Genomic DNA, 11,912 nt, shown 5'->3' with positions numbered 1-11,912 from the left:
AAAAGTGACACAGTCAACAGATACAGGTCTTTAAAATCAGTTTCTTTTTAGTGTTGATTCCTTTTTTCTTTTCTCGAAAATGTCCAAAGTAATAAAACAAAACAGTTTCACACATCATACATTGTAAGCAAAGGTACAGATGTTCTCATTGTTCTAAAAGACAACAAAGTCCATGTGCACGGTTCACTTTTTGTGCATATAAACTGTCGCAGCTGCACTTGGCCTCACAAAGTCGACTGTGAAATGACACGGGTGTAGTATAATCTATCCGGATCTTTGTAGCTCACATGGACAGTTCTACAAACTAAAACGGATCAGTGAACACAACAGTCTTTGCTGCCTTTTTACCTCCATTATGACAATCAGACATGATACAGCAATTCGAATTTTGTATTATCAAAAACCCACATTTTTCGTATCTATTCTAAGACTACAGTATATTTGCAGGGTGAGTGGAGTCTGCAAAAATGCATGATGGTGCAACCGTAGAAGTACCTTTTAAAACACATGAACAGCTGAAAAAAGCGTGACGGGCCAAACCTCACCATTGTTGTGAATTTAAAACATTTTTATTGTAAAACAACTGTGTACATACGACATATAAAGCATGTAGATGCACTAGATCAGTACCCGAATGTGTTTTAACGATGACAGGATGCTAGTTCTCGGACTGAGGTCAGGATGCAGTGTGATCCCCCTTGAACAACAGGTCAAATGAAAACGTGTTTGATGACTGGTGGTCAAATCAAGGTCCCGTGGCATAGAGGCAGAAAGGGCTGTGAGAGGGAGAAACCTTAGGCCCATCAGGTGTTAAGTACATTAACCAAAGGCCAAACTGGTTTTCAGTACAGTCTTGCTGGGAGGGGAGGGGAAGGGGTCTGTTTACCATCACCCATCTGTTACTGAGCTGCATTTGAGGGCATCTTTTTGAGGCTGAAGTTGGACCAGTTCACGGCCACCTTCTGTCGGGTTTGTTTAGCAGAGTCAAGGCAAAACCTAAAAAAAAAAAAGAGAGATTAAATTAAAAAAAAAAAAAAAAAAGATCTTGTTCCAAGAATAACCTGTAATGTGATCAAATGACAATTAATATCTTTTCCATGTAAATCTAAGATATTTTTCTAGTGATGAGCGCCAGGAGATTGTATCTTCATCATTTGTTTTCTATATCTGCGCTTGGTGAGCCCTACTGACATTAGCTGCGCTTCCATTACCCTTCACATTGCACAAATCGAAATCGCGAATTGAAAATACACACAATAGAAACAGAAATGGAAGTCCCATATATTGCAAAAAAGTTTTTACATTCGCATGAGGTGGTTTTTCAGGCAATTCGAAAAAGGAATATTTAGCATAACTGCAACAGAAACAGTTTTATCGCATTTACAGGTCTCCTGGTGTACGTAAAAGTCACATGATCATTGTTTAATGTACTATAACCTCCAAGAAACACCTCATACATGGCCTCTCTCAAGAACAAGGGGCTTTCCTTGCCATTAATGCTTGGATTACACCTTATTTACACTGCACAATTCTGCAGCGCATTACACATTGCGGCAACGCTAGTCAATGTTTGTGTTTATACCAGCTGCGCCACAGAATGTGATGTTTTCTTTTTCCGCAATATTTTTATTGAACAACGCAGCAGCACCGCATCTAGTGGCTTCAACTGGATAGGCTCCTTAACGCACACCTAAAATTTGAATGCAACATTTTGAAATTTTCTAATTCTATTTTTTTTTGAAAGCCCTAATAAGGGGCCTACCAACATCTGTCGCCATGTCTTATCAGGAGAAGAAAAAAGTTGAGTTTGAGTCACAACACTGGTTAATGGAAATGCCCCCATTTCACAATAGTTTTTTTTAATAGACATTTATAAAATATTGTAAAAGTTTAGCGCAAATCTGTAATGGAAACGCAGCTAGTGAAATCTCACTGGAACAAAATCTTATACTTATTAAAATAATATTTTTTTTTTATTATTTTATTACTGATGTAAAATTAATTTGTAAAAATATATTTGTATTTTTAAATTACAATTGTAAAATTGTAACAATAATAATAATTATAATGGTAATGTTTGTCAGATTCCATTAATTAACAGAGTGGTTTGTTTTGGACTTTACCTCTTGAAATATTCAACCTCACGATCAATCTCGTCCATTTCCGTAGGGTCGACGTCTTTGGGAAGGAACACATCATCTATCAGGGAGAAAGGGGAAAAAAGTGATGAAGAGCTGTAAATTAATCTCATGCAACAGACCTACAAGATCAGACCAAACTGATATTGGCCAAAGGTCACTTACCGATTGCGGTATTCGATTTTTCCGTCTTGTTTTTGTTCTTATTTTTAGTCTTTCCCTTCGGTTGTGAACTGGAAGTGTTGGAGATGGTTTTAGTGTCTACGTCATGCTCCGACCTGTTTCCCCGTGCCTCCGAGAGGTCGTTCTTCCCCCTCTGTGTGTTAGACCCTGTATTATGATGACCGTTTGAGGCTCCATTGGATGACTGCTTGCAAGCTTTGACCTCTTCTGCTCTTTTATTTCCTGTTTTCTGTGAGTCTGCCTGCTGCTGAGTCTGGTGGTTCTGTTTGGATCCACCTTTGGTGCTTTTATCTGAATCAGCTCCCCTTGTTTCCTGCGCTTTGTGCGTGTCAGTTTTTGCTGTTTTTATACTGGTCACCTGCTCCTGAGTCGCCTGCTCCTGGTGCCTCTGATTCTGCTGTTTCTTACCCTTCTTTGTCTTGGATCCGACTCCAGTTGTGGGCTTGGTTTCAAGGGCCGAATCATTGGGCTTGGCGACAGATGCGATGCCAGGCTGGATGGACTCTGAACCCGTGGCTGGGCTTCGTTCTGGTGACCGCACACGGATGAGCTTGGAAAGACTTGGCGTGGAGTGAAGCCTCTGGATGTCTTTGGCTGCAGTGGTGGTATCCTCCCAACCGTTTACTATATCCAGGTCTCTCTTGAAGTTCCTCAGTGAGAGGGGCGCCAGATCCAAGTCTATCTGCTGCAAATCAGAAGATCCATTGAGGTGAGACAGCAGATGGTTCCCTTCCAGTGTCGCCGCCTTTTTCGGGAAGTCGTTGACGTCCAGGTTGAGGTCGTACATGCTGAAGGAGGCACGGATGGAGTCTTTTATGGTGTTTTTGATCTCCTCCAGACGACTGGTCAGGAAACTGTTAACTCGCTCCAGCTCCAGCTGAGGCCACTCCAACAGTCTGTTCGCTTCCCCGTCTGGAGTTGAATCTTCTATGGGGTCGGGGGGAGATGCCGAGCGGGGTTCGCTGCTGGCCGCCTCACCACTGCCCTGAAGAGCCCTCTCCTTCTCCTGATCAAGGTTGAGAAATCAGTCACAATCATATTATTATTATTTTTTTTTTTTAAAGTTGGAAGAGTTAATGCTTCATTTGCATAAAGAACCCAAAAGGCAAGCTGGCTTCAAAATAAACTATTTCTGGAAATCAAAGGCGGCAGAGGTTCTAAAATAGAAGCTAAAATATTGAAAAAGAAGCCTGGTAGAAATCCTAACAACAGTAAAAGAAATTCAAAATAATATTTTAAACACACTATTCTGTTTTTTTTTGGTCACCTCACCCACACTTAGTCTCTTATGCTAACCCAGGCTATAAATATTAATACAATATACTAAAAACTTTTTTATATTTTAATATATTTTAAATATTTCTGTAATTAATTATGATAAAGCTAAACGTTCATCTGCAATTACTCCAGTCTTCATTGTCACCTGATCCTTTAGAAAGCATTCTAATATGCTGATTTGGTGCTTAATTTATTTTTTCAGTTTTCTTATTTTTCCAGAATTCAGGATCTTTCACTTTCAATGTAACAACTGAACTAGAAATAATGGCAGCTGTAATTATCTCTTTTCCAGATATTTATACACAAAACTGAATTGGAAAACAAATACTGTGCCTTTTTCTTCTGTTTGTGCCGTGCCCGTTTTGCAGCCTTGGCGCTGTTGACAGGCTTGGGCTCTGTGCTGTTGATGAAGTCTAATAGTTCATCCACGTCTCGATGGTCTATGGCACTCGGTGCTGCCGGGTCTAGATCCTGCCTCTGAGGAAGTTCCTCTTTACGGCGGGTCAGCCTGGACCGAAGCTTCTCCCTGATCTCAGCATAGTTCCGACTGGTGGGGGCGGCCGGAGGCTGTACAGAGGAAAACAAAGAGTTTTAGTTATGGTAGACAGAGAACCAACATAATGTGTTAGGACAATGATTAAAGATGGAGCGTTAGGCATTAGAGCACAGGGTTTCTGCAGGTTTAAGTAGAAAGATGACATCAGATTAGAAGTCTGGTTTGTTGGGAAATTCATTAAAAAGAAGCGAGTTTTTTAAAACAAGAACAAATCATGCCATTTTCTTAGACAAGTTTTAATATCTTATTGACAGATATTTATTCTTGTTTTGAGAATAACTCACCTAATTTTGTTCAGTTTTTCAGAAAACAGACTACACATCTTCATTTCGTATCTCAAGTAAATATATCTTGATTTGAGGATTCTGAGATATTTGTATTGGTGGAACACAAGACAAAAACACTGACAAAGATATTCATTTTAAGCAGCACATGCAACATTTAATGGCATGACTTTGCAAGACTTTCTGTTCAGATTTAAGACCTTTTTAAGTCTTTCATTTATGGAATGGCGAACTAAGACCCACAAAAACCCTTTAAAAAATTAAAAAGTACCGCATTGTGGCCAAAGAACTCGCAGTAACAACAGTCACAGTATTTCCCGTCCTTCTGATTGTTGGAGGAGGAAGCACAAGAGCTGCGCTCCGAGCTGCTGTCTTCATCATCTCCTTCTTCAAGCTCACAGGGCGGAGCGTGACACAATGACCCGTTGGGCATCTTGTGCCCTTTACACGCCTGGTCCCTGCTCATACGAAACACCACAACTTACCACATAGAAATATTAAGCAATAAAAACAACCGGTGCTCAGTGTACATCCTTCGATGCTCACCTGCACGCCCCAGACGTTAAATGGCCAGCATTGGAGGAGGCTACAGAGCTGCCGTTACTGTGTCCGTTGCACGGGTGACTGCATCCTATGAGCGAGTTGCTGAGTTTGCCGTGTTGTGTGTTAACAGCGGGAATGTGGGAGTTCTTGCAGGCGCTGGGCTTGTGTAGGGCTACCGGACTGTCCGCCCCACTCGAGTGCTTGGCTGCGGGAGTGTGAATGTTTGGTACCAGCGGGGAGAAGGGAGCGTGTGAAGGCAGCCCCGAACTAGCGGAGTTGACGTGAACATGCTGACTGGAGTTTTGTTTGGGAGGCAGCAGCGAGGAATGCTGGGATGAGAGGCCTGTTGGACTGTTGGGCGGCACTGACAGGTCTGCAGCTTGGTGGTGGTCATTTGGGTGGAACGCCTCACCTGTAAAAAAAATTGCATGTTTTAATTCTTAGTTATTCAGTAGTTAAGCGATGTCTATTTAGTTTAAAGTTTGCACATTAGTGACCACAAAACCAGTCATAATGGTCAATTTTTTGAATAACCTTGAGATCATTTATATAACAAAGTTTGGGCCGCACAAATCACTTTACTACTTCACTACTAGAGTTTTGCGGGCGAAATAACAAAACGGAAGGGGTGCGGGAGATGGGTGTGAAATACGGGAGTGTTGACAGGTATTGTATGATACATATTCTCCCACACCATCTCCTATAGTCTTTCTACTGCGACACTGTGCTAAAATTAGAACAAGCACTTCAACCCCTTAATCTATTATCTTCTATACCTAAACACAACATCAATAGAAGCATTGAGATTAAAAACAACTTCTGATACCGTATGTAAATCTGTCTAAACACAGTGGTAAATTACATTAGATAATGCATAAGGTATCATGGACCAACAATGAACCTTATATTACACAACATGTTTTTTTTTTAAGAAATTAGTACTTTAACTTAGCAAGAATGCGTTAAATTGACCAAATGCGACAGTAAAGCAATAAAATGTTACAAAATACTTATTTTATAATAATAAGAAATGTTTATTGAGCATGAAATGAGCATATTAGAATGATTTCTGAAAGATCATGTGAAACTAAAGACTGAAGTAATGACTGTAGAAAATTCAGCTTTGCATCACAGGAATAAAATTCAATTAAATTTGTGTGAAAATAAAAAAACGGTTATATTTAAGTGCAATATTATTTCCCCATGACCGTATTGTTGTTTTACTGTAATTTTGATCCAATAAATGCAGCCTTGGTCAGCATAAGAGAAATCTTTTAAAAACTTACACCAATACATTTTCACATTTTAAGTTGTAGAAATAAAAATGAGTAAATGTGTTATAAATGCAAATGAATTAAAAATAGTGTATTTATAAATGAATATTAACCTAGATTAATAAATGCTGCAAAAAACTGTTGTTCATTATTAGTTCAGAATGCATCTAATGCATTAACTAAAAATTAAAACCTAACATAAAGTGTTACCTATATTTCATATCGCGGCCTGAATTGTGTTGTTACCTGGAGGAGTTGGTCGTCGACACATTGTCTTGAAGTGCTTGGGGTTGGTCTTACATAGATCAGTGGAGGCAGACAGTGTCCCAGGAGAAGCCGCATTAGAATTCTGGGATGCGGGATGACTGTAGGGACAGACTTTAGTCCCGAATGTTTTGGCAGCCTTCCCGGGAGCGTCATGAGAGGATCTCTTCTCATGGCAAGCTGGTCCCAACGTTCCGCCTATCAGGACAACAAATAAATAACTTGTACTAGTATTTGTACATCTGTTAAAGAAAACCACTTGGCAGAATGTAAGAAAAGTTTGATCAGGTCTTATATCATAACGTTATCCCACTTATTACACAGCTAAACACCAAATAAATAAATAAACAAATGAGCATGACATATTGATTCAAGTTCATAATCCCAGAAGAAAGAAGAAAATATGAAATGATGTGAAAGCTGAAACTAGCACTGTTATGTAGGAAATCAAATGCCTGAGACGGTCAATTCAGTGGTCATCTTACAAAAATATCACGCTGCAACTGAACAGCCAGAAGCAAGTGATCCGTGTAGGCCTAATGAAATAAAAGAGACATACTCTGTGAAAGCGTAGGTGTGCTGTGGTTGCATTGAGACCCTCCGTTAGAATGAGCTGAATTCCACAGGCCAGACAGTTTGCGCGCGGAGAGGAAGGAGCTGGGGTCCCAATCCACTGAGCTATGCTCTGGATAACCGTTCCCACAGCTCTGAGACTTACACGAGGACGAGTGGGACAGCGGCACCTGGATAACAACACATTCATCTTTTAGACAAATCACAGAAAACACCTCAAAATGCGTGTCTACAGAAACAGTTAGGGATCTACAGGGTGCATGGAAAATTGTGCTATCAGATTTTTTTTTTTTGGTCCTTTTTGTGTTGTGTACACATGATTGACTTCAATGACATACCAAGCTTTCTGTTCTAAAAAAAAGGACAGTTTTGGTCACAATTTTGGCATGGTGTTCTTCATCCAATAAAAGAATGGAAGCAAACTAAACATCAGCAAAGCTGAATGAACATTGTTACAATCTTCCAATAAAAATATGCCCAAAAAATAGATCACTTGATACTGCATCAACAAAAAACTTACAAACTAAAATTACTTTAACACACTTAATATATGAATGTCATTGCATTAGATAATAAAATATTAAAATGCTTAATTAACCAAAAAAAATCATTTCTTTAATATATTTATATTTTATATTTATTTTATATTTTTTACATGTTACATTTTTTTCAAATCTATTTAATTTCAAGGAAGACAGCATAAGAAAATGTTTTACAAAAAAAAAATGCTAGGTATAAAATGAAGCATTTGGAAACATTCTGGATGTTATCTCAAGATTTTTTAACTCTTAAAAAAATGATGTATAAACAATTTTCACAATTACAAGTAGTAAATTTAGTACATTTCACAATTACAAAAAATAAAAATAAAATAACACACTGAATTAAATATGATATTTTCAAGAAGAAAAACTGAAATGTATTTTCTCGTAATGCGCACATTTTTACAATGTATGTTTTTTGACCACCAGTACGAATTGCGATATTGGTTTGTTAAAAGTCACAAATTACAGAGAATGGTTAGAAAAGCGAAGTCAGTTTTCAGTAAAGTTTTACTATGATTTGTTTACCACTCTGTTTCATATTTAGTATTAAATGAAATGAAATCCAAATGCTACAGCTTATAGATTATGAAGTACAACTTATTTCTTTCCACAAAATTCAACACAACATTCACCATATTCCAAACTCATAAACAGGGATGGGCGATACCTCTTATTTTATTTTCGATCCGATACTGATATCGGATATTTAAATTATTAAAAGAATATAATCAGTAAAATAGCAATATTGTGAAATATAACAATTAAAATAACTATTTTCTATTTAATATATTTTAAAATACAATTTAAAATGCATCTGTGATCAAAGCTGAATTTTCAGCATCATTACTCCAGTCTTCAGTGTCACATGATCCTTCAGAAATCATTCTAATAGCCGCTCAAGAAACATTTCTGATTATTAGGCTCTTGCTGCTTCATATTTGTGTGGAAACCGTTATGCATTTTTAATTTTAATTAATTTTATATATATATATAGTAACAATGATATGTAATGTAAAAATGTGGCAATGGTTTCTAAAGATCATCTTATGCTTCAGATGCTTTTGGGAAATGCAGCCCTATTTGAACAAACACTGTGACTGAGCCATGTGTCAGCAGCGAATGGAGAAATAGTTCTATCCAACACAACTGTTCGCTAGTATAGTCTATTTTTTTCACTTTAAAGCTCATTTTATGCACCAAATTTCTTGATAAATAAAATTAGTGGTAAAAAAAAAAACACTTTAGAATGTATATTTTTATGTGAGGATCGATCCATTCGATACGACATCAGTATCGCAAGTATCGATACTTTACGACCGATCCGCCCATCCCTACTCACGAAGATAATGCATTTTGACTGTGTCTATAAACACTAGTCCATGAAATCTGAATTTCTATGAATCACCCAGAGCTAATCGCAATTACCTGCGCAGTTTGCTCCTGAATCGTTCTCCTCTCCTCCTCTTCCACACTCTTCCTGCAGCTCTGGCAGATCCACAGCGGCACCTCACCCAACAGCGACTGGGAGAGCGAAGGCACAGCGTCTGCCAGCTTGCGGCCTGGAACCTCCCTCAGCAGGGCCTGGGAGAGCGCAGGTACAGCCTCTGCCAGTTTGGAGCCGTGACTGGGGAGCCCGTTCACCTGGCCCGCCCCCCAGTCTTTAAACTCCCGATGGCACAGCAAGCAGCAGGTGTGCATGGACTGTGGGATGAGAGGAAATGAGTAAAAAAAAAATAAAAAATAAAAAAAAACCAAGAGTTTTTGACAAAAATAACTATTCATTTTCATACATTTTCAATGCCTGAAGATCAAAAATTCAAGACCATAGGAACCACAGATATAAGTGGTTCAGTGGTTGGTAGAAACATTAAAAAAAGGCATCCAGTGGAGGTAAATGAGTTCATGAATTACATTTTTGTTCATATTACGATACATTTTCTACAAGGACATGAGCACTGCGGACAAAATAAATATTTGCTTGCTTATGTCTAAAGCTCATTTTCATTTGTTCTAGATCATTAGAGATAATGTTATGGTGCTTTGGAAGCCTGTCTGAAACAAGTGTAAATAAAACAAGCCTTTACACAAAGACGCTGTCTGTCAAGTCAATGACTGACTGGTCAGCGGGACAAGCTTTTTATAGCAGGAACTCAATAATTAAAGCACGATTGTTTGCAAATGAGCTGTTATATTGCAAAACAGACATAAATCACAACACAAATATTTTTATACATGGCGCTGATCTAACATTAAGCAAGACTACTGTAAAAAAAAAAAAATACAGTGAGACTCCATTGTACACGATCCAATCTGTGCAAAATCATAACGTTAAATACATCAGCTCAAATATTATTTATGTTTTTGTGCATTGGAAGTGCAACATGTTGAGTGTTTGAGTCATATTAGCAGGTTGGTAACCACGAAAGGCTACCAGAACTGAACCGTATGACAATAATGCAACGCTTTGGCACGTAGTAAATATGCCTCTATAGTAATTTAATGCACAAACACATGGTAATAGTTATGTCAGAACATAAAGTAAGAGTCCATGGCTGGGTTAGTAGCACCGCGTTAGCCTGATCTCAACAGGGATAATTTAGTAGCCACAGCAGTAGACGACAGCAACATAACACACTGTTAGCTTTGTGCTTCACATACTTTCGTTTAGCTTTCTTTAACCAGCTATACGTATACAATCTGTCTCGTACAAGACATTCATATGTAAGGTACTGCACTGCTTGGAGCTATTAGACTGATTGGAAGGCAATATATTTATTTATTTATATCTTTGCATAGGTGGCGAGCGAGCTAGTGCTGCTCCGCCCGTGCAGCTCTAGAGCAAGCGTAGTGATGGGAAATCGGAATCATTTCCGCGAAACGGTTCATTCGAACAGTTCGTTTCAAAGAACCGGTTCAAAAACAGATTCAGAGATTCCTTTACGTCCGGACGTAAATACGACATAACGTCGTCCCTGGCATCCCAGAGCGGCGTAATCTGCACATACTGATGTCAAGCTTTTTTGTTTTTGTTAAGTTTTTAATAAGCATGTTTAATGTAATTTCATGTGTCTCAGTTATGTTCGTTTTAGACGTGATTTGCCTCTCTAAAGTCATTTATAATGTAAATACAATTTACATTAAACAATACAAACTTAATTTACAAATTTCAGAAGACGTTTTTATTAAAACACTGTTCGAGTAAACACTTTTCATTAAAACAAACTGCTTTGTTTTGTCGTCAACACATTTCCAGCAGGTTTTTGCTCATAAAATAAAATGCTTTTAACTCTACCTAACAAAATGTTCTCAGTCAGTTGTTTTGATTCGAGAACTGTTCTGACAGATTCAGTCCGCTTCGTAAACGAATCCTTTAGACTGATTTGGTGAACCGATTCACAAAATGATCCGAGTCGTTCATGAATCGGACATCGCTAATCAGACGCTACAAAACGCAAAATAAGCGCGAAAACACAAATAACTGCACGTGCAACAGAGCCCTGGATATAGGGCCCGTGAAAATCATCCAAAATCAAGTCGCTAACAGCGCGAACCGGCTCGAGGAGGTGTGTTGCTGGATGTACGTGTTAGCATTAGCTACCTGATTGGTCCTGCTCGCTCCTGCATCTCCTCCACCGCCAGCGCCGCCGCCTGCCGCCGCTGCTGCTCCTGCATCGCCGGGCTTCTTCGACTGCTGCTGTCCCGACACTAAATCCTTGGCCCCGACGCCCTGCTGCTTGCTTTTTTTCCTCGCCATCGCTTTAGTCCGTATTATGCCCGTCGGCTGGTCTCCAGGTTCGGTGTAAAAACACAGTTTCGGTTCTTGTAGGCAGTCGCAAATGCTCCTGTTCTTTCACAAGGCAAGATAACAGTGAATATGGCGGAGGGCTGGCACGCGCACACACACACTCGAACAGGTTCAGGGGTCACACGTACTGATGGCAAACGGCTTCAGTAGGCTTGGGAAAAAGCAGGACTTCATGTTTAATAGGGGCAGGATTTTCAGGTGACAGAGTACAGTCGGTCACACTACAGTAGCGCAGGACTGAGAGAGAAATATCAACATAGTAAACACGTGCAGCTTTAATACATCATAAATACACGCAAAAGCGCTATTTGATTGGACGCAACGCCGGTAAAAAAGTATACATTAAAATAAAATGTTCCTTTTATGCGCCAAATTTCTTGATAAATAAATTAGTGTTTAAAAAAATACACATTAGAATGTATATTTTTATGCGCCTGTGTTGTGCGTTTTAGAATATTTTAAAAACGTT

The 11,912-nt window shown here is 38.9% G+C and overlaps 1 protein-coding gene across 1 annotated transcript; it reads right to left on the bottom strand.

The window, feature by feature from the left end:
- Positions 1–553: 553 nt before the first annotated feature.
- LOC122139621 (protein FAM193B-like) lies at positions 554–11,687 on the bottom strand. The gene is made up of 10 exons (XM_042738110.1): positions 11,237–11,687; positions 9,064–9,339; positions 7,080–7,263; positions 6,503–6,718; positions 4,986–5,394; positions 4,711–4,897; positions 3,933–4,166; positions 2,304–3,327; positions 2,124–2,199; positions 554–996 (listed from the first exon to the last, which is right to left on the bottom strand). Exons 1-10 carry the CDS (start codon positions 11,390–11,392, stop codon positions 900–902), a joined length of 2,859 nt encoding a protein of 952 aa, XP_042594044.1. The 5' UTR covers positions 11,393–11,687; the 3' UTR covers positions 554–899.
- Between the last annotated feature and the right edge of the window lie 225 nt (positions 11,688–11,912).

This window comes from Cyprinus carpio, chromosome B14, assembly GCF_018340385.1.
Source record: "Cyprinus carpio isolate SPL01 chromosome B14, ASM1834038v1, whole genome shotgun sequence".
NCBI lineage: Eukaryota > Metazoa > Chordata > Actinopteri > Cypriniformes > Cyprinidae > Cyprinus > Cyprinus carpio.
Note: the sequence above shows the minus strand (reverse complement) of the source record. Positions and strands in the feature narration are given on the sequence as shown.